General features: G+C 37.7%; 1 protein-coding gene across 1 annotated transcript in view; it reads left to right on the top strand.

The window, feature by feature from the left end:
* The window catches only part of FUT9 (fucosyltransferase 9), a 106,804-nt gene extending 87,978 nt beyond the window's left edge, over positions 1–18,826 (top strand). The window contains exon 2 of the mRNA XM_067294810.1: positions 17,739–18,826. Within this exon, the coding sequence (XP_067150911.1) occupies positions 17,739–18,826 (1,088 nt within the window). The remainder of the gene's footprint in view (positions 1–17,738) is intronic.
* Positions 18,827–27,242: the final 8,416 nt, after the last annotated feature.

The raw sequence follows: 27,242 nt of genomic DNA, 5'->3' as shown, positions 1-27,242 counted from the left end.
ATGCCATTGCTATAACCAAATTCATGGGGTTTTAATTCATGCTCATTAATCAGACAGACATTTCACCTGAAAGCATCAGTGATCTGGATCCTGCAGATGTTTTTAGTTTGGAATCTCACTGCTGCTGGGGAAACTAGGAGCAACTCTGAAATAATGAAAAGAGTTAGGCTGGTATGAAATGTATGTGAGATTAAGAAAAAAGTCTCCAGAAAATGTCAGGGATGTAGTATATGCTGTAGCGTGTTTCCACGAAAGTAACTGTAGTGCTCTTAATCAAGTATACACTTATAGGCCTGGAAATTAATTCTGTATAGCAAATAATACAGTAAGTCCATGGTTCTTCAAATCTGAACTCATTCTAATAACACAATAGGTCATGTCTATGTTATAAAATAGCTTTAGCAGAGAAAACAATGCTCTTCTTTGTATCAGCAAATTGCCTCCCTTCTGTAATCTTTACTCTGGGCAAGCCTGGAGACTCTGTCTTTCCTAAGCATACTTGAAGTGCTAAGGCTTCCAATTCCTTATCTGGCACCAGTTGTCTCAGCACTGACATTCTTTCCCCTATCTCAGAGGAGTAGAGTACCAGAAAAAAAAGGGCACTCATTCCAGATGCTTTTCTCCCATTCTTCTCACAGGCCTTTATCCCAGCAATTTCCACTTGTGTAATAATTACTGTTGTATTAAAATGCTGGGCCCCACATAGAACACTTGAAATTCTGGTTTTCTGCCTTAAAATAGGAAAACGCATAGAAAACCAACAAACTTTGAGGGAGAAGAACAGGAAAAGTGACATTGGCAGTATTATTTGGTTAGTTCACTAAGTTGTTGGGATGTTGCTGGAGCTGCCAGACTCCCATTATTTTTGCTAATTCTGAGAAAGCGAAAGAGTGTGAGCTTGCCACAAAAAAGAATGAGGTAAAGAAGGAAATGGGGTTAGAGGATTAAGAAAAGGGGACAGTAGATGTGGAAAGAAAAAGAGGAGAAGTAAGACAGAAGCAGTTAAGAGAGCGTGTTGAATCATGATGTCTGAGATTGAAACGATGAAGCTCTCTCCATAATCTTACTGTTAGGACAGGTGACTGGTACAGGACCAGTGAGAGGATTGAAATTTTCATAAGATATCTCAGAAGCCTTGTACATCTGGACACCACAGGTACAAGGTCTTTGAGGCAGATGCTTCTAAGTACCCTTATCTAAAAAACTTAAGAGCAACTGGGATGTGTGGTACTCCTCTGGGCAGCTGCTACTAGAGCAACAGTGACTGGAGTGTCTCCTGATGGAAATTAGCAATCACTCAGGCTATGTCCATATCAAGGGGAAACACCCTTTTCTCACCCTTGCTTTCCTGTAGAAGATAATCCAGTTGTACAGCTCAGGAGGAAGGTGTGATACTCTTGACATATCTCCCATCCTAAGAACATGCCACAGTGTATACCTGTCTTTTAGGCTTGACAAAATATGAGAAATCTTGCAGCCATTAAAGGTAACATAAATTGATGGTTGGAATGATTTCTCATCCTCTGCAAATTTTTCTGGTGTCCAAAATGTTCCCATTTTTGTGAGGGTAAATTTGAAATCTTTCAAATCCCTCCCCCTCCCTTAAGGTCAGTTGGTGTAACAAAAGCTAACGGCTTCCTTGAATATTTGACCAACACCTGCCAAAAAATATTTCTGAGAAAGTGTTAGCAAAAATCATATTCTGAAGAAAAGTTTTTGTTTTGACAAACTGATAATAGTCAAACCCCCTAATTTAGTAAACATTTTGTGATCAATTCTCCTAGAATATTCACAGCTTAAAATATAGTTTTATACCCAACGCATCAGAATCCGAAATCATTTGGGAAGCAGTGTATGGAGAGAAACTAGGAAAGAAAGGACATTTAATTCTCCTTGGGCAATGAAAACAAGCATGCCATTTCCACCTTAGTTTATACTTACTGTCCGGTAAATCTCAGGTTGTCCTCCACTAGCAGAAAACAACAGCTCATATGCTGCAGGATTTGTAAAAAAAATAAAAACTCTTTCCTCTGCATTTTAAGTAATAATTGTAGTGAAAACATTTCTATTGTTCTTAGATTTTGTAAATCATGTTATTCCAAACCTAAATTCTGTGCCACATTTGCCACAACCCTATCCCTTTATGCAATTTCCCTTATATGTGGCAGGTAAATAAAGCAGTGATGTAAAATCCCAATGGAAAAATAAATCTAGCTAGAGCAATCATACTATCAACACATCATCTCTGCAAAACTCTGCCTTGCTTCCTTGCACAAAATGACAATTTAAAGTATCTTTCCAGGAGTCTCCTGGGAGATTATCATATTTTATTCTCTGTTTAAAGAAAAAAAAGTAAAGATCTTTGAGAACCTATTAGAACTCTCCTGGTGAAATACTTACAGTTCAGTTTGGTATAATAGGCCGGTTTCAGAGAGGCTGAAATTTAATTTATTTCATTTTACTTTTATCAGCAAGTAAAGGTCATCCATCCAAAACCAGCTTTTCCAGATGCACACATTTCATTTGTTATCATCTTAAATAACATAGAATTGCAAACAAATTCCAGTATCTGTCAATCGCACATGAGTTCAGTTAAGTGATCTTTTACTTTCTGTTTAAATTCTTACACCATGGACACTGAATAAATGCTTGCTTGGCATTCTAAAAAAAATAACTTAAAGCAGGGAGACTTCTTTTCAATTGTAAGGACTTTTCTAAATGTTTCATGAGTACTTGAAAAACTTCATTTTCCAGTTAATATTACATTATTTGGAATTTAGAAAACAACTTCTGCACGTAATTACACCTCTGACAAAGCAAGGTAACTGAATTTTTAAAAGTACTTCTTCTCTGATTCGTAAGCATAGTCCTTCTGCTCTTGTATTGTATCAAATGTTAATAACAGGTATCATAGAGATCTCACTAGGAACCACAAACAAGCACAGAAATAACTCTCAGATACACTAAATATGCTAATACATCATTAGGAATAAAGCTATAACAGGTTATTTGGTAAACAAACCAGGTCTTGGCATATTTTACTGTTGAGACTGCAAAAAAGAATCAAGGATGGTTAATTATTCTTGTGATTTCATTGCATTAGCAATCTGGTTTGGAGCCATACTGAGGTTTTGAAAGGGATCCCCTGACTGCCTCCCTTTACCGTGGACTGGTTCTTTTCTCATAGAGGTTTGGGTGTGCACAAACTATTTTCCTTTCCAAGGAAAAGACATCAGAGGCTCTGCTTCAAAATTGCTCCAGAGCTTCATGAGGACATTCAGCTCCAAACCCCTGTGTGTGCTGAACAACCACAGGACCCCACAGCATGTAGCCTACCTGCGTATAGCAACAAGGCTCACAAATCAGCCAGAGCTCCCAAGCACCACCAGTAGCCTGAAGTGGTTCTCACACTCACACTCACAAAGGGCCGTGAACTTTACAAAGTGCTATGGATGTTTTCTTCTTTGCAGCCAGCTGGCCATCATCAACTACTCTTTGCCACTTCTTCACCATCCAAGAAATAAAACCATGAATTCCCTTCAATTACACTCTTAAACAGATTGACTTAAAGTAGAAATGATTCACAGCTAGATTTTTAACCTTTGCTTTCTAGTAATATTTCTAGCTCCTAACAATTTGAAGCAAGTATTTTTTTTGTCCTACTCATTTAAAGAAAGCAAAATACATTCATGGAATATGTATATTATACATGGTGCTTTTATCTGTTACATAGCACAGATTAACTGCTACCCGCTGACTGTCCCATGGTGAACAACAAAGACTGAGTTAGAAAATCTCCTCAGAAACGACTGTCTTCATGTATGTTCATACAGTATCTTCCTCATTCTGACTTGGTCAAACTTCCTCTAGTGGTAAGTCAGTCTGTAGGATAAACAAAGCTCTGCAAGAGAAACCCTCTCTACTGCTGAAGGTCCCACAGCAGGAGCAGGTCAGTAAGAGGCTGATCCTCCACTGGAACTGGATTCTGCTGAAGATACATTTTCCCAGCCAAACAGCCAGTCTCAGAAGTGTTAAGTAAACAAATTAGATATGTGCACCCAGGTCATCCTTCTCTCATTCTCATACACAGAATAGAACAAAGCAACTACCTCTAGGAGTACAGAACAGCTTACATAGAATAAATTCACATGTATCCAATTTAAACTTTAATTTCCCCTTCTGACATTGCAGAGCATAACTCCAGAACAATAAAAAACAAAAAAGATGTTAAGGTGCTGGACACAACATAGAAATCTGAACAAAGTAACTCAGAAAATAAACAACAATGTGGAAAAACCTTTGCTGAAGCATTGAAAGAGTTTATTCTGTGTCCTTAGAATTATTTTTCATTTGATTTATTTAAAAACATACATAAATCTTATACCATTGTACTGACAGTTAAAATTAATCCACTAGAAATAGCTGGTTGAAACAATTATTATATTTGTCATATCCATGACCCAAAACCTGAAAGCACAGTACACCTGAAAGAAAATGACCAGAAATAAAAATGAAGCTGATAGTCATTGCTGACACTGAAAATGCAAAAATGGACAGAATGCAAATGAAATCTAAACTGTATTTTAAGAATCGTTTATCATCTTTATTAACTGCTATGTCAATAGACACATTTGTTTGCCTGTTAAAAAAGATTCTTGAGTAAATAGACCCCACTCCCTCCTGTCATAGACAGATTTTTTCAGCATCCTAGTCTGAGTGACTGCCTTCTCTTTCTTGCTGGAGTTTTTCCAAAAGTCTAAAGGCAGATTTGTGATCTCCAAATATGTATACAGAGTTGTCCTGCTGTAAATGATCTTCAGTATTGCAGGATTCGGCGCTGCTGCTGTGATTCTTTCTGAGGGAACTGTTTGATAGCAAGGCTTTCTTTCATCTCTTCTCTGATAAAAGGGTTAAGGTACAGAAGAAAGAAAAAGATTTTATTTCTCATACATAATAACCCTCATCTCCACTTTTCCTCTCCTCTTCCCACTCCCCCCCCCGCCCCCATCCAGTGCCGCACTGAATTCAATGCTCTGTTTCTCTCCCTCATATTTGCCAGTATGGCACTAATAGTCGCTCCATGGCCTTCCGCACCTGCTGGCTGCCACACTGGGATGCGGTAGCATATCTCATTAGAAACACTGCCTGCCTCCATGTCCAGCAGGAGTTTTCTGCATATTCATAAGCATACATGCATATGTGTATATACTTAGATACATATAGATGTACATATGGGCATGAAAACAAAGAAATGCAAAGCAGAATCAGTAAGCAACACTTCAGGGAATCTAAGAAATGGAATGTGTTACAGACACCACATATATGGAATTATATACATATATATTTATATCCATAACATGTTGCAGGTATGAAAACTGAGACACATCTTTAATAGATGATTAAAGCTTTCCTGAGGTTGCAGAATGTGTGTGTGTGTGTGCATATCTGTGTTTATGAAAGAGTGTTTAATATTTGTAACTTGTTCCAGTGCTTAGATTCCCTGAACTCTGACTTGTATCCATCTTGCTGGCTCTCGTGTGGCCTTAGGTTTTTCATTCCTAAATTAATTTTAATCACAAAGGAATAGCTTTTGTTTTCTTTTTCTCTCTTTTCACATGTTGCTGCATTCAACTGAAGGAACAAAATCCTAACCATACTGAAATCAATAGGAGGTTTGCCAGTGATTCTGTGAGCCAGATTTCACTTTTGATATTTTTTGTCTTTCAGTAAATTCAGCTTCGCTGGCAGAGTTTCTACTATAGTTCCAAAAAAGCTGTGTTTTCTTTTTGTTGTGCAGATCAAGGGATCATTGACTTAAACCTGAGTACATCTTCCATCTTCCTTTACTAATTTACTACAGCCAAGATCAGGATGTGTTTTCAGAGATTTTGAACAGCAATATATCCAGAGATAGCTGATCTGAATAATTCTGATATGACTAGTTCCCGGTGACATTCATTTGAAGAAAATTATTCTATCCCACAGACTCAACTGTTCTGATATAAATTGAAGTCATCATTTTCAGATATCTGTTAAAAACCTTACGATATTGTGAAAATCACTTAATCTTTCTGGAATTTCATTTCCACCCCTCCTTTACTCCCCATAAAGCAGCTTTAGTAATAACTTTCTGAATATGCTGTGATTAAAACTTAATTGATGCTTGTAAAAGTCCATAAGATTCTTTAAGGGAGGGCATTTCAGGAGTGAAAGTATTGTTATTACTAAAGCGGCATTTTTTTTTTTTTTGCTTGTTTGGTACTTTTAATTTGTAGATTTTGAAGTATTTTATTAAAGAAGGGAAAATATCATTAGTCTCACAGTACATGTGTAGAAAATGAAATAGAAAGCTATTAACTCTTAAATTAATTCAAATTAAATTCAACTCAGCTAAACTCAAGTTAAACTGATAGCAGAGCCAGGAAGTTCCGGCTCCAAAGTGGCCTCCTACCACCTTGTTTTCTGCGCTATATATTAGACAAGTTGGGACACTAACAGGCTCTAATTGCCTTGACAAAACTGTGTTGTCCTTGATCTGATCAAGATCCTGGTTAGTAATATCAAGATTTCTCAATATTATTATTGCTTTTGATTTTCTGCTTTTATAAGAGCTTACAATATATGAATTCTAGCAGAAATGAGGTGATTTAGTCATTGGGGTTTTTGATATCTGACCTCTATCTGGTCATGTAGATGAATGGCTGCACTCAAAAATCAGCTTGTGTGCTGAGCGTTAGCATGGCTGGCCTTCAGCCTGTTGGCCTCAGAGTAAGAACCCAAAAGTTTTGTTAGGTACCCAGGCTGCCCACCTAGGAAACTAGCTGGGCACCAACGGAGTGACAGAGACACACACCACAAGCAGTGGAAGGAAGGAGCGCCTTTGTCCATCCCTCGCCCAGGCGCATTTGGACTCTGAAGGAATGGGTCCTGCTCCTTGGGATTCAAAGCTGGGTATCCTCCCTGGAGATCAGGGAGCTAGGCCCTTTCATTTTGTAAAGAAAAGGGGGAATTGCACCTTTTTAAACCCAGGCAGAGGAGAGCTGAAGCAATCGCCCAGCATACAGATCGTTTTTTGTGATCTTTCCACCAGAGGCCTTTTCAAACCACTTCTGCCACCTCCCTGTGGCATTCCCAGGTACACAGCAAAGGAAGTTGCACTCCACCCTCTACTGCTGCAGATGTGCCCCTGGGCATAAATCATTAAGGAGTCAATAGGCAAGAGAGATAAAGAGGTCAAGACAAAATAGTAGTGTCTCAGCAGCTAGGCCACAGATTAGGAGGAAGAGATTCTTTGCTTCTAATCCTAAAGCTCTTTATACATTTTAAAATTAACAGCCATTGCAGCTTAGGAATCAGAAAATTTTCAAGGAAAGAGAAATACCTATGTTTGAATCACTTCAGGCTGAAGCAGGATTTGTATCTCATATTTGGGGTCATAGCTTCAATTGCTGCTTCAAGCAATTTCATATTATGCCCGTTTCTTTAAAAACAAGGAAAGAAAAAGCAGCTGCTACCACTGCATTTAACGTGGAGTCTGCTCCTTTAGCTGCATCTGCTAGGTTTCTCCTCAGGGCTGAGAGCTGGGGGAATAGCTACTTTATTGATTTTGGAATGACCCTTCCCTGTGAAGAATGAGCCCCTTTGGGGCACGTTCTGGCACAGGGCTCTAAGTGCACAGGATGCTTAAAGGCAGAGGACCAGAGTGAGTTTAAGCCTGATCAGCATTAAGAGACAAACAAAGATGGGTTTTCAGGATTGCGGTTTTGAAGTCAGGTAGGGCATTTCCCCAGAGCCCTATTAGTAGTGTCTGTATCTAGTCTGGGACTCTTTAGGACTGTGGTAGCCTAATCAACCACTGTTTTATCATCCCTGTCATTGAATTAGTCCTGCCCAGCTTTACTAAGCTGTGTTAACTGCAGGGAGTCACACGCTGTTTGTAAAGGCAACTGTCAGCCATCCCTGTTCTTTACACCAGTGTCCTCAAAGCAGAAAAATACAGAATTAAATAAAGAGCGCTACTATCCTCATATCAAGATCCTTTTTCTTCCTTTTCCAATTTCTTTCCCTTGTCCTCTCTCTTTTTCCTTCTTCTTTTTTCCTCTTAGCTATCTCAGTTGACTGTGTTTAGTAAGTTGCCTTCTGAGTAAGCTGGCCTATATAGAGGCTTTCTCCTGTAGTAGGAACAAATGAGAACTACTTTCTGCTGTTCATCTTCTTTTAATATATGCAGTGGACTTGTACCAGTGAAAAAAATATGGACTGCAAACCTTAACATGGGGAAAAGACTGCTTAACAGTTTGTATTTCCAAGCTATAGTAAATAATTTTCCATGAATCTCTTAAAATAGTGGTAAAAATTATATGAATTCATTATGGAATCTTTGCTCTATTAAGAATAGAATAATGTATGACAATAAAATCCAGTAATTGAACATCAGAACAGACTGCTTTTACTTACACCGCAAGTATTACTTGGTTATATAACAAAAATAAAAGGATGACAATAAGCTAGGAAATAGCTAGTCATGTTATGTGTTCCATAACAAGTAGCTTTAGTCTTTTCAAATTAAGTATGATCTCTGTACCAATCTGCTTTGTACAATGCACTGTCAACAGCCTGTGTGGAATATTCTTCCTTCCCATATCCTAACTTTGAGAGTCTCTCTCAGGGCATCAGTGCATACGGTATCTTGGACAGTAGGTACTAACAGGAAAACATCATCTTAGAACACGTAGGTGTTTGTAACCACAGCAGGATTTTTTCAGGCTATTATGCCTTCAGCCCATTCCTCTTATGTATTTGCTGCTTTTTGATCAAAGGGTTTTTTTTTCTCTTCTATAGAAAATGCCTTTTCAGTGATGTTTTGCTAAGCTTCATATTTCTCAACATGTTACATTAGTAGTTGCAGCTCTGTGCTCTTCCTTTTGTTATGCACACAAAGAGACACTCCAAGAAATTAACCGCTGGCTTCTCTCAACTGAGACTTTGGGTTTTCTCATAAGAGTATGTAGTTTGAGATGTTTGGGGGTTATTTTTGCCAGTTTTACAACATATACTAGAAAATGGAAGTGTATTTGTTTTCTATCTAAAATACATATTCTATTTAAAATATGCTTTCATTCTTGTTTAATGTTGTTAGGTTTTTGGGAGATCACATTTTTGTTTCCTTTTTTTTTTAGTATGTGTGTGATTTTTAAAGTTCTTATAAAATTGTTATAAACAATTCTGAATTTATGTTGTCTGGTGAATTGCTCTCAAAATACAGTGCAATTGATATGATTTTGCTCTTCCTCTCTGTGAGTAAGAAGCTCCTTTGATTGGTCTCTTAAATGTTTCTTACTTTTTTTTTTTTTTTCATTTCCTGGCGCTTGACCAAACTTGGCTAATGTCTACAGTAACTTATTAACCTGTTTGCTCCAGCAAGACTTAATACCTGATTTAAGAGTCCTGGTTTATAATCACCTTCTATCTTGTGCCTACCAGCATTTTTCAATAAAATGTTTGGAAATATGCCAACACAAGTCACCTTGAAAACATAATTGTTGTTGCACAATGGGAAAATGGCACTACTGTTTTGTTTTTCCAATTGTGCATGAATTTCATGCTGATGTCCTTACACTTATGAGTGCTCTACATTACATCACTTACTTGAATTGCCGTTTTTCCAGATGGAAAATAAGCAATAATCATTTTTGGACCTCAGTATGATATGAAAGCTTTTTATTTTATACGGACAGTCTTTAACCTGAAGATTTGAGTCTTAAAAGAGGAAAGCTCCTCTTTTATGAAAGCTAGGGCAGTGAGGAGATTTCCTTAAGTCACACAGACAACAACCAGAAGAGCCTGGACTTTAATCTCTTGACCACTGTGAGTCCCGTTTCCTAAGACTTAGTTACCGCTTTGTTAAGAATAGTCAAGGAAACCAATTTAGTTGGCTTAATTTCTAAAACAAGTGTCCATTCTTTCACCTTATGAAGGGAAAAAAAAGCCTTGTTTACAAAGAATATGGACAAGTTTCAAAAAACAGACCCATAAATCACCACCTCTCTTCTCCAATTTCCTTCTGACTGTATTAGTACAAGCCATTCTCCATTTCAGCTGCAGAGCGGATGACAACTGATTTGAGCACCTCAGTTGCTCCCTTTACTCTCTAGGGCAGCTGGTGTCTCTCTGGCAACTAGTATTCTAGCAGTTAAGACTTTGTAAATTAAAGCAAGAACACTGACTTGTATCCCAAAAAAGTGACATCAGTACTGATTCCAAACCCCTAGATGTAGTGAGTTTCTTAAAGAAAAGGTGCTAGGCAGGCAGAAAACTCAAATGTTAAGCAGAGATCAGATTATGAGGATTTTATGGGATGTTGTTAGACATCTCTCAGGCTTTCTTTCTAGACTACAGAGCTGTCTCAGGAGTTTTGCTGTCACTGGCAGAATCCTCCAAATCTATGCAGTTGTATCTGCAGAAAAGCAGCATTAACTCCCAATTAAAATTTTGGAGCTTGCCTATGCAGCAAGATTCAGCAGTATAAGCACTGCGTACAGGCTCTAACCATATCTATACAGACAGCTGACACTTAGAGTTCCACAAGTCTTTCTTTGACACAGAAGGAATGTCCCCTACAATAAATGTTTGCTATTGTAAGTTGGCACCCTCTGCTCTTTTTCTGATGCTGCTTTGCATGGAGAGATGTTTTTCTATTGCATAAATATACTAGGGAACCAGCCAGAAGCCACTGTGATTTTGGGATGTGGAGTCAAGCACACACACAGAGCAAACCAAGTCTATGATTCTTCTTCTGCCACCTCCAGCTCCATCTCTGCTTGGCTTAGCTGACACCACTTTCACAGCTATTATGAGTAACTGGGGCTCCCCACTGTGTCAATCACAAATGCATAGCTTGTGCAGATACATTATCCATATTTCAGCTGGTCAGCTGCAATTTTGCAAGCCAGCCACAAAGCTACTGAACAGCTTTTGCTGCAGTTCTGGCAGAATCAGGGAGAGCAGCAGTCTGCTGGCCCCAAACCACATGGGAAGAAGGAAGAAATAGACCACCTGTTCCTGGAGGAGCTTTTCTTAGATCAGCTTCATTTGGTGCAGAGCCTTTTCAGGGTTTGTGAAAGAAGTACAGACTGGATTGTGCTGCATAACTAAGAGGAGCTTTATCTTCAGGAAGATAAAGATCACTTTTCTGGGAGATAGATAAAGTTTGCTACTAAGCTACTGTGGCTGAAGACTCCCTTTTCTGTAGCCAATGCAGTATGGAAAGCCACCACCCCTTTCACAGAATGCTATCAGTCATAAACTAGCTTTGACGTGGACAAGCCAACGTGGAAGTTAACGTAAAAAAAGGTACTGTCTCTGCATGTTACCGAACCTGGCAGTGCTGCTGAGATTTCTGATAGCTTTGCATGCATGAATTTTCCAGTTGTAGCAAGGAGAGAACTGACAGTCCTCTTATGCTCCCTCTGAGTCAAATCTCAGCGCTCATAAATAGAAAGCAATATAGCGGCAATGTACAGTGGTGTGTCCTGACACTAATGCCAGGCTGTCTGGAAAAGTTGCTTGCGGATAGGATTTTCAGGTAATTCCACTTCTCTTTTTTCATATGTGGCTGTGGGGTTGGAGATAGGGTTCCTCCAGTATGGACAGCAATGCTGTAGCCATTTTCCTCTGTTATTCTGCCAGACACTGCTTCCCTGGCTAGCAAAGCCTTTTGTTGTACAGTTGGATCACAGAAAAGAACCACTGAACTGTTGCCTAAGCAGCTGGAGAATGACAGAGTGTGAGTGCTGTTGGGAGATAGAGAGGGTAGATGACAGTCACAGGGGAAGGCTGGAAGCTGCTGAGCCATAGCTGCATGCTGTGTGTTGCACAGCATTTGGGAGATCGGAGCTGAGGATAGGGTTTGCCTTAGCAAGGCCTGAGGGGGATGAGATTCAGAGACTCATAAAAAAACAGCAGTACCCCAGCTAGTAACAGACAATATCTGGGAAGCTTTACATTTTGCCTTTGAAAATAGGAGCTATTTTCTTTTTCATTGTCTGTGTAATTTTGCTTTCTTCACAATTTCACTGTATATAATATGGCTGCTTCATGGTTTGCAAGAAAAGTTTCATGATGGGGGGGATTTTTTTATTAATTTATGCTTTCAGTAATTTCCTGCAGTTTTAGATTGTCAGATTGTGTTTTTAATAGGTGCAATTTGCAACAGTCTGTATTTAGTATTATCACTGAACTTAAGGAGTCATCTAGCCCAGCCCCAGGGCCTGCAGGCAGAATCTGATCTCTCTGTGACTGCTGAGTGATGCTTGTCTAACCTGTTCTTAACAATCTCCAGTGACAGATTCAGGACCATCCCTAAACAATCTATTTTAATGTCTACCTGTCCTCAGGGTGCTCTTAGATCATTTTGCTAAAGTTGTTCCTTATAAAAATTACCACCCTTGAATAAAACCATTCTTTATTGTTCTCAAAGTGCAAATACACAACTGGAATTGAACAAATAACCTGAAAACAAAGGAGGACGAGAAGGGAAGAAAAGAATGTTGCAAACAACAACAGAACAAAAATATGCAGTTTGAGATTTGCACCTCTTTCAACTTTCAGCCTGAAAGCTTTTAGCCATATGCAGTTCAATTCAACCTCTTCATACTGGACTGTTTTTAGAAATCTGCGGGACAGGCATGGAAACAAGCTCATGTTTAGATAGTAGGGAAAAATCCACCATTCCAGTTGCTGAAAGGAGGTGTAACTGAGAGCTGTGAGAGTTAATTCTGTTGGAAAGAAGCATCCTTTAGTCTCAGAGAACTATAGCAAAAGCAGCTTGGGGCATGTCCACACAGCAGTGACTTGGAGATAAGAAGTCCGCACTCAGGCTATCCTGAGGCAATCCCCTTTCTATTAGTACTGCAGGGGAAAACACCCCCAGCTAACTGGAACTGTGGTCTATGGTGACACAGTTCTTTGCATCTGTGTGGATATGCCATGGCCAGGCTGCTGCAACTGCCAGAGAAGTGGGTGAGCGATCTCAAAGGAGCTTTCTTTCCAACAATAATGTTTGTTTACTCATGATTCCTATCAGTTCCCACTGCATTTGACTGTCCTTTTAACAGTCCCAGAGAGTCTACTTAGCTAGCTCTCTGCTTCTAAATGGGCCTATTTCTGTCACCTGTTTGCCTTTGTGTTCTTCTCCTTCTAAATCTTGAAAAAAAAGTCCTCCACGCCAGAGATGCTCAGTCTGATTCAAGGAGTGATCCTTAGAGACTATCCTGAGAAGTATTTCTTCTTGAATTTTTCTGAGATCAAAGAGCTGATAAAGATGATAGTCCAGCCCTGAACACACAAAAATTCTAAGGCGAGAAAAGTAACAAATAATTATTATTCATTATTTAGTTTCCATAACTTCAAAAACAACACTGTTCTTTCACTCCAGCTTAATTTTAAAATACTGTCCTCAGTCTTCCTTCCCTCTTTTGGAAACCTTTTTTCCCATACACCTTAGGATCCTTCAGAAAACCCTATTAGTTCTTCTAGAAGATTTGCAGTGACTGGCTGTACTGACTAGAATAGGTTTTGGTGGAAGGAGCGGCCAGTATTTGTTGGACTGAAAAATCATAGTGCCAACCTTGCCACCACCCTTTGGAAGATCTCAGTGCTAGACTGGTAATGGAAGTTATAGTTCTTCAAGCAATGGTATATATTGCCCTGCTGACAAGAATTTGAGGGTATACCAGAGAAGCTGGGGAAGGATATGCCAGCAAAACAGGCACTGATATTATTGACTGGAATAGTTACCTTTTCTCCCTCCTGCAGTGCTGCATGACCCAAGAAAATGACCTGTCTATCTCTTCTGGAATGAGCAAGAAGCCACTGTTGTAAAGGAGTCATGATAAAACACTTCCCATAAAATTCCATTTTATTTAATTTGTGACATGCACAAAGTTCACAGATGAATTTACAAAATAGACATATTTTTGCAAGTGTTGCTTGGTGTACTTGGGGTTAAAATTACTGGTACCCTGTTACTGTCTCCTTGTCTGTGCTACTACTAAATGGAGTTGCTTGCTGGTGGAATGCTGAGTTTTGCACTTAAGAAGGAGCCTCACTAAGTTCTGTACTGAGAAAATAGTCTTGTACTGACGAAATGCTATACTTTCAGCTAGGAAAAAAGCACCTAGAAAATACTTACTATAACACAATACTCTGGAATGTACTTTATAATGAAACTATCAAAGGTATGAAATTCTCCTAGCTGGCAATAGTCTCAGTAAACACATTTCTTTGACAAAATTAGAGTCTGGCATGCCGGAGGTTGATGGGAGAGGGGATCTGCAGAAAAGGAGTTTGTGCTTCTGTGGTTGAAGGAAAGCCATGAAAGAGGAAGGGGAAGCTAAGTTTACTTGGCTGGATGTCTTGTATATAATGAGTGTTTCTGTAGCCTCACCTTTATAGTGACAACCACGACAGGAGATCGATGGTTCTCTTGGGCACAAATGGGAAGAAGGAAATGTTAAACATGGAAAAGACTCTGTATTTCGGAGAACATGGGGAAAAATTCCATGAAATCTAGAGGGCAAACAGAAAAAAAAAAAAAAAAAAACTCTTATATCCTAACATTAAGTACAAGCTGCTTCTCAAGGAAAATACTACTTGTCAATGGTTACTTACCACATGCCTTCACTGTGCTGCTGCCTGATTGTGTGAGGGACTCAAGAGTCCCAAAAGCCGTAAGGGCAGAGTTTGCTCATCCATTCCGTGGGTTTCTCAGTTTGCTTTATGCAGCACAGAGGTTATTGCTTCTGACGTTAGCACTTCATGGTCAAAAATCACTGCTATTCCAAGTGCACAGCTTAATTTTTATTATTGGTGTTACCACAAAATAGAATAAAAATATAGGATTCCATGGCAAAATCCTGTCCAGTTCCTCAGAGTATAGACATATACTCCTAGAAGTCTGCTGTAGTCTTCTGCTTTCTTGCAAGACTCTCATGCCAGATATAACGGCTCCAGTTTTTATAATCCTTTTCAACCATCCCATTAGCAGTAGCTTCAGAGTGAGGCATCCCAGGAATGTCTGCACAGCTCCTAACGGGTGTATGAAACTGCATAATGAATCATTAGTTCTCTGAATCCAGAGGGTGGAAAACTAGAAAGGACTATCCTGGTTGTGTGCTAGTGTTTTGGGGAAAGGCCAAATCTAAGAACCATAATCAGTACTGGATATGTGAATTAACAGGGAAAAAGCAATGCAATGTGGGAAAACAGATCTGGAAGTGATAAAATAGGTTAACTCACCTGTTAGTCTAGAATATCCATAGATACTCTAGGTAACACGTATGGGAAGTGTTTATCCTCACCCCTGTGACGTGAACATTGATATTGCAATCCAAGAGTTTCCTACACAAATACTACCCTGTTTAAGAATTACCATATGATGATGCAGGGCTTTTCACCAGTTAGTAGCTGAGCTTAGTATAAAGTAAGCCCTATTAGAGAGCATTGAACTGGAGGGTGACTAAGTTACAGGGCACTGTGTTAAGGTGCTTTCCCAGTTCTCCATCTGTTTTATTCCGCAGAAAATGATGAGTCTCCTGGAGCAGCCACCTTTCCCAACCTATTCTTCAAACTCAGCTCGCCCTGTTTAGTGAAAAACTGTACTTACTCTGTGTGTTGGCTTCAACAGCACAGAAAATAAGAACAGCATCACATGAAGATTGCCTCAGACCTTATTTCTAGTCTTGGTTTTTCCTTGAGTTTTGTTTCCTAGAGCTGCTTAAACTAAATCCCTTCTTCGTCAAAGATCCCTTTCTAACTCTCATAGTATTAAGGTAGGGTAAGATCCTTCTGCTCTAGTGGGTCATAAACTCTATTCTAGACATATTTCTAGCAGAATCAATATAGACTAAAAAAATACCAGTGTGATATAGTTGTAGAACCAAAAATTTCTGTCAGAGAAATTTCAACTGATGAGGCTATGTGAAAATGCCCTGGACACAACAGTTCCTCCCCTTAACTCCCTTTAGGACCATTTTGCTGAAAGCAGAGGGGACCTGCTAAACTATGTCCAAAAAGAAAGGGGCCGAGATAAAAGACTCAGTCTCAACATATCACATTTTTAAATAAGTGAAAACAGAATTAAGACTTTCCAAAATAGGGAGACAGGAATGAAAATTAATTTTTCCATAAAATATAATGTTAGAGCAAGTTATGGCATTCCATTCCTATCCTTCCGCTCAACGGTGAATGTAAAGACATTTTTGTTACGACTGTACTGCTACGCTCACACTTCAGTTTTTACACTCGCAATGCAGCAAATGTATGTTGCATTAAAAGACCTCTGAATCACATTCTACCATGTCTTCATGCTGAATTTAATTATTTATTTCACAGGTTAGATGCGATGAGCTATAAAATTGGCTTAAAAGGCCTAAAATCCTCTTTCTATTTTTTGTGACTGAATTTATTTTTTGGATGCATATGTTATATATTATATACAAAATATATTTATGGTATATATTTCTTTTATGTATTTAGGCATGAGTTTTTATAATAATTTTTGTGGAACTAGCTGCTAAAGATAATGAAAACCTAAATCATTGAAAAACATGCAGAAAAAGAGAGCCAGGCAAATATTTCAAAGTAACTGAAATGCACTGCAGGATTATTTTCCTATAATAGGCCTGTGTATTCAGAACACCTCTTTTTGGTAACTTACAGCCGCTTCTTTCTTCTTCTTATATCGTAGCACTCTTTACATGGTTGACTGTTTTTATTTTTAAAACACCTCCAAGTTTAGGGCTACACTCAGGAGCACAGGTTAGCAGTTAGCAAGCCCTAACTTTGTTACACTTCACAAGAACCATATGGAAGAAAAGTTATGTAGAGAGATTTGTCACTTCTCCCAGGAAGAGACCATTAAAAAGAGGGCAAGCAGAGTACATGAACTTCTCATCCATTTTTCCATGTGGAAATAATGGTGCCTCATAAAGATGAGGTGTATCTATATTTTTCTGTATTTTAACTGTAATAAAAACATAATCAAATGTTTAAGAATATCTTATTGCTCATTTTTCTTTATGTGGAAACTATGTGATGCTGCATATGGGAAGAGGAGAGCTGGGAACCTGTATTCCTGCTTTCTTTGCCTAGCTATTTTGGGACCCTTAAGGAGAAGACATGGGTGTTCATCCCCATGTGGACATCAGGCATAAACTAGATTTCTAATAGTCTTGCTGGACACAGATTTAACGTTTCGGTCTCTTCCTTTCTCATTCCCCTAACCCCGCGTTCTCCATACATAAAAACAGAAAAATATGAATGGACCAAGAGTGCAGCACCTCACCCAGACACAAGGATTGAATCAAAGGGTAATTTTGACTGTCTTGTCTGCCTCTTAAACTCTTGGCCTAGGTTCTAAACAAAGAGGCTTTTTAAACATATACTGAGCTACAGAAAGTGCAAGATGCATACACGCACACAACATACACTTTCAATTTATGTAAATTAGCTTTCAATATGAAGAGGAAAAAATCATATTTTTCCAATGCTTTGCCATGTATAGTGTGCAAGAACACATACCCTACCTACTCAAAACACTTCAGAAGCTTATGAGGTTACACATCTGTGATACTGAAGTTCTACCCATTTTAATGTCTGATTGTTTTAACAGGAAATTTACTTGTAATTTAATACCTGATGTTGTTGTTCTCTCTCTTTCTCTTCTTCTTTTTTCTCAGAACAAATTATGACATCGACATCTAAAGGAATTTTCCGGCCATTTTTGATTATCTTCATTGTCCTTGGTTGTTTCATGGCATTTTTACTTATTTATATCAAACCAACAAACAGCTGGATCTCTGGTCCTATAGAATCAGCCAGCTCAGTTTTGAAAATGAAGAACTTCTTTTCTTCCAAAACTGATAATTTTAATGAAACAACTATTTTGATCTGGGTTTGGCCATTTGGTCAGACATTTGATCTAACATCCTGCCAAGCGATGTTCAACATCCATGGGTGCCATCTGACTATTGACCGTTCACTATACAACAGATCCCATGCCGTTCTCATTCATCACAGGGACATCAGCTGGGATCTAACTAATTTACCTCAGCAAGCCAGGCCACCATTCCAGAAATGGATTTGGATGAATTTGGAGTCTCCAACTCATACTCCACAAAAGAGTGGCATTGAACATCTCTTTAACCTGACCCTGACTTATCGGCGTGATTCAGATATTCAGGTGCCTTATGGCTTCATGATGGTTGGTACAAGTTCCTTTACATTTGAAGTGCCAAGTAAAGAAAACTTGGTGTGTTGGGTTGTAAGTAACTGGAACCCTGAGCATGCTCGAGTCAAGTATTACAATGAGCTTAGCAAATATATTGAAATCCATACCTATGGACAAGCCTTTGGAGACTATGTCAATGATAAAAACTTGATTCCAACTATCTCCACTTGTAAATTCTACCTTTCATTTGAAAATTCAGTTCATAAAGATTACATTACTGAGAAACTTTACAATGCCCTTCTGGCTGGATCAGTACCAGTTGTACTGGGCCCTTCCAGAGAAAACTATGAAAATTACATTCCAGCAGACTCTTTCATACATGTGGAAGATTTCCTCTCCCCAAGAGAGTTGGCAGAATATCTTCTGATGCTTGACAAAAATAACAAGATGTATCTTAGCTATTTCAACTGGAAGAAGGATTTCTCAGTGCATCTTCCTAGGTTCTGGGAATCACATGCATGTCTTGCTTGTGATCATGTGAAAAGACACCAAGAATATAAGTCCATTGGAAATTTAGAAAAATGGTTTTGGAATTAATTTTTTTTTCTTTGTGTGCACTTTTTGAAGTATCTGAAAGAATCATTAGTCCAAATGGAGAGGAAAGCAAAAGAGAAGAAAGAAGAAAAAGAAAACCTTATGTCATGGTCTATCAACTATCCTGTCTTGGCTATCCTATTTATATTTTGTAAGAAATTTTGAAAGATCAGCAGCAGAAGTCATCAATACTCAGTTTTAAATTATAATGTACATACTAATTATGTGCACTGAAGAATATTTTATTGTTTACTATAATTTTTAAACAAGGGTTTTTCACATTTTCTGTGGAATATGTCCCAGTCTTACACATAAAGTAGTCATTTTTAACACTGTTCTTTTTACATTAGATTAGCTGTTTAACCTATTTGGAAAATGAAGACACAACTCTTAAAGTACTGCAGAGAATTTTAAGAACATAATTTGCTGTTCTAGTCTGAAATATCTGTAATATTTCAAAAGACAGTAAAGTTTTTTATGGTCCATCTTACATTTTAAGAACACAGTAAAATTAATACCTACCATTATTCCAGTGTGCACCCCTTTTTAAGGGTAATGAATTTAGAAATATAGTTTTAAAAAACTATCACAATAGTAGACAGTCTTTGCTTCTAAAAAGGAAGATGAGTTTCCTAATAAATAGCTTCATTAAGTTACTTCAGGAATATATCTGTTCATACTCTCCTAAGAATAAAGATGTCAGATATAGAGAAGATGAATAATCCTAGTGACCGAAGCCCTGGTTCATTCAGCTTCTGAGTACGTTTAAATTCAGCATGTGCTTAAGTCCCATTTTGTTTCATGCATTATTTACCTGAGCCAGGGTTGTAGCTGGTGTTAAACTGATAAACAAGCAAACAAATTTTAGTATAGGCATTTGATTACATCAGCCTCATATATGGTATTCAGCAGGTAATAATGAGTTTTTGAAAACAGACTGTTGAGAAGTTTTAGTAATTTTTCTCATATTATTTTTTTGAATAATTGTGAGTTATTCCACGAGTCTTTAAAGGTCTGTTGAACTTTAATTGTAGCTGGGCAACTTGCTGTGATGGCTGATTAATTTGGAAAAAAACTACCACTGAATGAATGTTTTCTTTTCTGAAAGAAAAATGCTGAAATTCAGTCAACATCCAGTGTCAGGCCAACATATTCAATCAGTTCAGCTATTGAGTTTTATTTCTGGAAAATATGCTATGTGACAGGTAAAAATGAATGCACTCTTAAGAGCAGTAGATGCTATCAAAATTTGAGTATAAAAGGATGTTCATGAGTATTATATTTGCTATGATAGCAAATACTAAAATGTGATTTTGTCATGTTTGTTTAAAATATGTATGTTTTTAACATGTTTATGATTTGATTTTATTACTCTTTTCTTTCAGCAAGATGTAAATATCTGACTGCTATATAGTCATAGGTATAAGGCTGGGTTAATGCTATAGATGTATGGATATATTTTTGTACCAAGTGAAAGCAATTTGCTCTTTATGTCAAAGTGTTACAGATCACAGCTCCTACTGAGTTGCAGTCAGCTCTCAGAGTCTCGTGACTATTTTTTTGAGATGTTCTAAATCATGAGAATTCTTTTCTGCATATATTACCTCTTTCTTTAAGTTAAAGAAAGAATTATAAAAGAAACTGAAGTAAAAGAAGTGTTAAAAGGTACATACTCATTGCTAAGCATCTCACAGGACATCATCATATAGTCCCGAGAGTTAACAGTTGAACATTTGGTCCAAATAGTTTAGAGTCTTTAGACTTTTCCCTAAGTAGAGGAAATAACACACAAAGATCTCAAAGTATGAAAGTATAGGACAGTAGTGTCCTTTCTTATTTATTGTAAACAAATACCCTGCTACTAACCTAAGGTCTGGAAAAAGAAGCACATACAAAAAAGGACAAAAATGCAAAAGTTTAACTGGAGAAGAAAAAATAAACTTTTGTGATATATAAGACCTTGATCTAGCAAAGTAACTGATCAGGTCCTTAAGATCTTGTACCCCAGGCTGGAACACAAACCCTGAAGCCTATTAAGAGTAACACAGTTACATTTCTGAAGTAGGAAACTGCACTGGAATGATTATAGCATTATACCTGTATTTTCCCTATGGCTTCAAAGGCTGTTTTCTGATCCAGATATTTATTTCTGCTATATTTATTGCATTCTTAAAAAGCTAATTTACAAGATACTATGAACCTCCTAAATTCACCAGCATTTCAGTATGAAACAAGAAGAAAAAGCTTACCTTACACATTAATGCACTATAACGAAACCCAGTCTTCTAAAAGTACAGGCATGAATGTAATATGGTATTTCTATCATTTTGAAGGCAAATGTCTAATGCCTACAGGACAGAAACCAAGGATATTTTATCACACTTTTAGGGTTTCAGGAGGGCTGTGAAATTCTCAGTCACTTAATATGTTACTGCTTTGGTTGAATAACCTGATTCCCTTAATGCTGGAATTTGGAAGTTGTTTGCACTAATCTCAGTGGAAGTATATTCACCCTTTGGTGAATGTGCATAGTCCCTTATTTCATTCCTCATTTCAGACAGCTGAAGTTGTATTGTGACAAGGTCTTATGCCAAATCAGAATGGTCTCTTGTCTTCAAGATTCAGCTCATAAATTCTCATGTTAATAATAAGTAAGCACAATAATGAAATGAGAAGATATATGATTTGTCACTACAAGTATCAGCTGGTGTCTGTGCAGGAAAGTATTTAAATATATGCTAAATTTCAAGCCTGTAGGTAATGTTGTTAATTCTGTGAGCACCAGATCAGGTCAGCATGGCTAATCTTGTGCTGAACCATTAAGATATTTGAAAGTCTTTTGCTAGAATTGGGAAGAGAGTTGATCTCCTCACAGAACCTTCACAAAAGGCTTGTATGATACTTTGTATTCAGGATGCATTGCTCAAATTGTCTGAAAGATTAATAAAATGGGAGAGAAATCTAATCCACATTGAAATGACTAAGAATCATGAACAAATCCTAAACAAGTAACATCAGGAATGTCAGCAAGGTATTAGGATGAAGTTCACGGGCTGGAACATAAATGAACTTCATTTTATGAAGTTTTTAGGGGGAGCTACAGGTATTTTCAAGCCTTAAACAGTTCAGGATATAAAGTACTTTGCTGACAAAAGCTTGAGCATCTTCAGGTATGTCCAAAATAGGTGGTACCTGACAGGAAGCAATGGATGTAACATAGCTAGACTTCATGCACACATAAAGGCAGTATAACTAAACCTAGACACCTAACTCCCAGAAGACTGATTCCAGCCTGTATATGACATTAAGCATTGTGCTCCTTTGGTGAGCCCTCCTACATGAACAATTAGCATAAAAAGACTCAAATAGTAAATCATTGAAAAGGAGAATGGGCAAAAACAATTAATTACAGAAGGGAAAATAACATGGAGTTAGTTAAAATAGAGAACAAGGTATTCTTTATGCCTTGGTACCACTCGCAAAAGAAGACAGTTGTACATGAGAAAATAAATGAAAGATGAGAAATTACATCGATTCCGACTGTTTTCTCAACAGTTTTATTTCAGACATTCAGCTTGTTTTATGTTCCAGCCTGCAATAATCTGGGGGCACATTCACTAGTTACAAGTTAGCCCTGCAGTCATTGCAGTATGGCTTAATGACATCTTCTGCAATGCTACATTTTTCAAGACAGAGAGTAATCATTATCCTTACCTTACAATGCCTTCTTTGGGAAATTTTTAGGCTCTCTGTCCTGCACTGAGCTATCAACATTCCTCTCTTTATCAGTGCAGAAAATAAGATCCAAAACAGATAAAGTACTAACTGCAGATGCATTACCAGCCTATTGAATGTGAACATACATCAGACAAACTGACAGCAGTCAGCAGTCTTCTAAAGCAGACTTTTCCTTTCATTTCACAGACACTCAATGACCACAGCAGCTCTTGCTCTATATGAGATCTCCATTCCTTAGAGACTCCTGGTTGCCAGTTTCTTTGAATGCCTCTTGCCATCTGAGATGGCTGTAATCACAATGAACAAGCAGCCTGAGTGAGGTTCATACAATGTACAAGACACAACCAGCAACATATTTGTCTTTTAAGAAACAGATCAGATAAAATGAATGTTGCACTGAGAGAGCATGAATCTAGGGATTTTTTAGAGCTCATGCAGACTGAATAAGGTGTGTGAAATTGGCATTATTGAGCACAAATAACCAGTTACTGTCTCTAGCTAGTCATCTTTGTTCCTCAAAATTGGCTTTCAAGAAATAAAAAGGTACCATGTAATCCTCTCCCAACTCCAATCAGCCCAGCATCAGTTAAATAATCTAAAACTGCTGCTGATTACTCATGAATGGCATTCATGTTGGCCTTGTATTACCTCTTTTATTAGATAAAAAATAACATCCAGGGGAGAGAAGTGAAATCTGTCAATAAACTGATCGTATTTCATGTCTGATACGAAGAATCTTTATTCTTATTATCTCTCTCTCTTTTTTTTTTTTTTTTTTTTTTTTTGGTCTTTGAGGTAAATCCTCCTGTCCTTGTGCAACAATGCTTTTTGGACTTCATTCAGGAAAGAATGCTCACATGCTTATGGCCATGAGACTTAAGCACATGCTTAAATTTAAGAGCATCTTAAATGCTTTAATGTATTGGGGCTTCAAACAGTATAGTTATTGACTTTGGGAACTGAGTCAGAGAGCACAGACTTTAGCACCAGCTAGCTCATGTGACCTCCTTTGCATGCCACTGTCCAAGGGGAGCACCCTGTGAGCAGACTGGCTGCTCCAAACAGAAAACTATTTGGACTAATTCTGGTTTAGTGCCTATCCAGTAGACCTTGGGCCTACTCTTCTGCTTCAGCAAGCAATATGTGCCACCATCACCTCCTATACTCCACTCACAGCATGGTACTCCACTTTACAGTCTCCTTATACTGCGCATGATATGTGCATTTGGATGTGTTATAAGGAGGTGAGAGGAGCCAAGGCCTGCTGAGATAGTATTTAAGAGGACTTTGCTAGGAAGAAAGCATAAAACCTGGTCGTATCTATGTACGTTCAGCCTGGACAAAGCGCACCCTGGGGAGGATAAGTCTCGGCCTTGCCAGAATTTCCTCTTGGAGGGAAATACTTGGTTCAGTCCAGGTGGGACACTGGGAGTGAACAACCACATGCACGAAGTGGGAACAGGAGGTCCAGGGTCTTGGAGAGACTGGGGCATTAGTCTGTCTATGCAGACTGGAGATGTTTAGCTATCTTCAGGGAGGCTTCTGACCTATTTAAATCTAGGGATGAAAGTTAATCGTATATTCAAGTGCTTCCTTGATCAAAAATAGTATACTATTGAGAAGAGAATCAAGGTGAAGTATTCATTTATCTATTGGCTGGTGGGTTTTTTTTTTAATAATATTGGCTGACAGTTCCGGCTGGTTTTTTTTAATATAAGTGATTATGAAATGTTAGATGGAAACTAAGATACTTCGTATGATTCATACAAAATAGCTATTTCAGCCTCATCTTTTACTCCTCACTTAGGCAAATCTCCCATTGGAGTCAGCAGGTGACTTGGGAGATCCCCAAGTCAGGAATACAGGATTGGGCTTAGAGCAGAATGGCTTCAGCAAGAAACAGCCTTCTTATTTGTGGATGTTTCCCTTCTAAAATGTGAGTAAATAGTTCTAGTGGTCTTGCCAATTCTACCTTCAGAAAATCAGTGCAAGATTCATATTGGTTAGATATGTTCATAAAAGCTACAGAAATGCCAAGAAATGGATTAAATAAAGCATGCAGTAATAATTTTAATTCATGGCACAAATGTCACAGAGTGATACAGATGATAAAACTATAAATTTGTGAGAAATAATTAGACCTAGAGACATCACACTGCAGTTTCTGTATTGGAAAAAGTGATTTAATTACTCTATTGGAAAGGTAATTAATTGGGAATCTTCTCTTTTATGGTGCCATATTCTCTATGCAATTAACTGAAACCAAGAGTCTCGGTGCAGTGGATAGTTCAGAGATTTGGTCATGTGGCACAGAGCTCTTCACCTCTAGGTTAATAGCCTGAATTATGAGTAGATTGGTACAGACAGCTGTTTGGCAACCTCTAGTAGATGATGTGGTGATCTCAGTCCAATATCTCATAGACTGAGAGCCGCACCACAGAAACCTTCATACAATTAGCACTGTGTTTCAGCCAAGGAGGCAAAGAACTGAACTGAGACTCCTCTGACACCTTCTCTTAGGGCATTTCCAGGCACAGGATGATTTAAGAAGCTCACAGTCCTCCTGCCTGAACCGTACCTGTTTGTGATGACATAGAAGGCCTTGGTGTTCTGAGTAAAATAACAGAGTATTGGCATTTTTTAAAGCATGGTGCCAGGCTGTATGAATTAAGTATTCATAGCTGGGAAAATTCTTCATTAATTTTGCTAAGTAAATAATTAGTAAGAAAATCATTTAATTGTTGCAAATTGGCAGCAAAAGCAATTGTTTGTTATTCTTTATATGGATTAGCCCAGTGGAAAATAGACTTTGATGAAACCTTATACACCCCTGACTTGAAAAGTGAGTCTGATATATGCTGTTTGGCAAATAAATTAAATTAATCTATAATTTCCTTTGCTGTTTTGTTTTGTAACACATATGTTCTAAGAGATGAGATTAAAAAGTATGGAAAGTTAACTCCCTTGGTGCAATTTAATGTTTTAAAGATGCAGTGTATACTGAAGAGAACAAAGTGAGATTTTTTCCATCTATACAAAATCATAATGTGCCAAACTGTTTCCACTGAACGAGAAAAACAGTTCAACATAATGACTTTTTATTAGGATTTGCAAAATCTTCTATTAACGCACTGTAATTTTGCACTATTTTGTAAGAAAAGAAAAAAAGGAAAAAGAAAAAAGGAACTGAAAAGAAACAAAATTTTAACAAATCTAAAAACAGATGCCAAATGTATAGTTTGTAAAATACTATTTTTCTGATATAAGGTGTCATCACATTGTGAATTTAACTGTGTTATTGTAAACTGTGAAAATGTGATGTACGTTTGTGACACAGCCTACCAAGGGCCATTTCTAACACACAGATTAGTCACCTGGACTTGTTTATATGAAACACATTCATAAATCTGAGATCACTTTTATACTTATTTTTTGTAGACTATTTTTCCACATTTACAACACAACTGTTATTTTATATCAAACATTGATTTTGCTTTAAAATATTATTAGAGTAAGTGGGTGGATGTCTTAAATGTGCCAGAGATTCAAAACTGTAACAAAGGTAATTCAGAAACAATTCTTTGCCAAACTGTAATGCTGCTAAAATCCAAAATGTTTTGTTGAATAAGCAGGCATACTGTCAATAAATGATAGTTTCTGTTCCATGGTAATGGTAATAATATTACATTTGCTGGGATAAATGCCTGGTATGTATGAGCTGCATTTCCCTTCTATCTTTCCATATGTTGGGGAAACGATACTGGGTGCCATAGTTGAATGTCATAGATATTCAGCCACTCATATAATGTGCCATAGACTTAACCTCCAAAATATATTGATGAGAATTATGAGAAACACCTGCTGCTTGTCCTGATTCAAACCCACTTTCTCTGTTGGGTCACCTTAACATGGGTGGTTGACACACAGGACTGGCATGATCTCAGTAAAGACAGTAAGCTCTAAATGTAGAAGTATGGGCCCATGTTTATTGACCTAGAACAAGATCAGAACCACAGTCCCTCTCTTGTGTGTTTGAGCTTACACATATAGCATTGAATGGGATCTGATATGAAACCTTGCTTCATGTTCTCAGATAATGGTATTTCTCATACTGACAACTTAATCTTTTATGTGTATTATATGTAATGCATAAATACAAGTATAAGAAGTAGTAACTACAGAAAACTGGATTTTAATAAAAACAATGAAAACCTGCGGGCACATTTTAAGATGCCATGTTAGAAGGAGATCTTGTAAAATACTATTTTTTAGTTATTATTTATTTATTAGTGATTGTATATTTTGCCCCATGATCTAGACATCTTATAATAGGGATTCTACCAGACTTTCTGTGTTCCCTTTGAACAATATCATCACCCTGAAATGCACCTGAAAAGTGTAGAGGTTTAACCACTGATGTTTTTCAGTAATTTTTTAATTTGATGTTGTTATTAAAATTTCTTCTGATGATCTAGAACTATGTTCACAGTTTTAAACACAAATTTGACTGCAGTCAGAAGAAACCTACTGTATGAAACTACAGGTAACTGCGACCATTTCAAGGACTTTCATCATTTATGTGAAATTAATCTTTCAGAACTCTGATTCTGACGTGGTTAACAAGCAGCTCACTGACTCTTATTTATTGAGCACTGGAATTCTCCCCAAAGGATAAACACTG

This window comes from Apteryx mantelli, chromosome 3 (genome assembly GCF_036417845.1).
Source record: "Apteryx mantelli isolate bAptMan1 chromosome 3, bAptMan1.hap1, whole genome shotgun sequence".
NCBI classification, from domain to species: domain Eukaryota; kingdom Metazoa; phylum Chordata; class Aves; order Apterygiformes; family Apterygidae; genus Apteryx; species Apteryx mantelli.
This window is presented reverse-complemented; position numbering and strand designations above follow the sequence as displayed.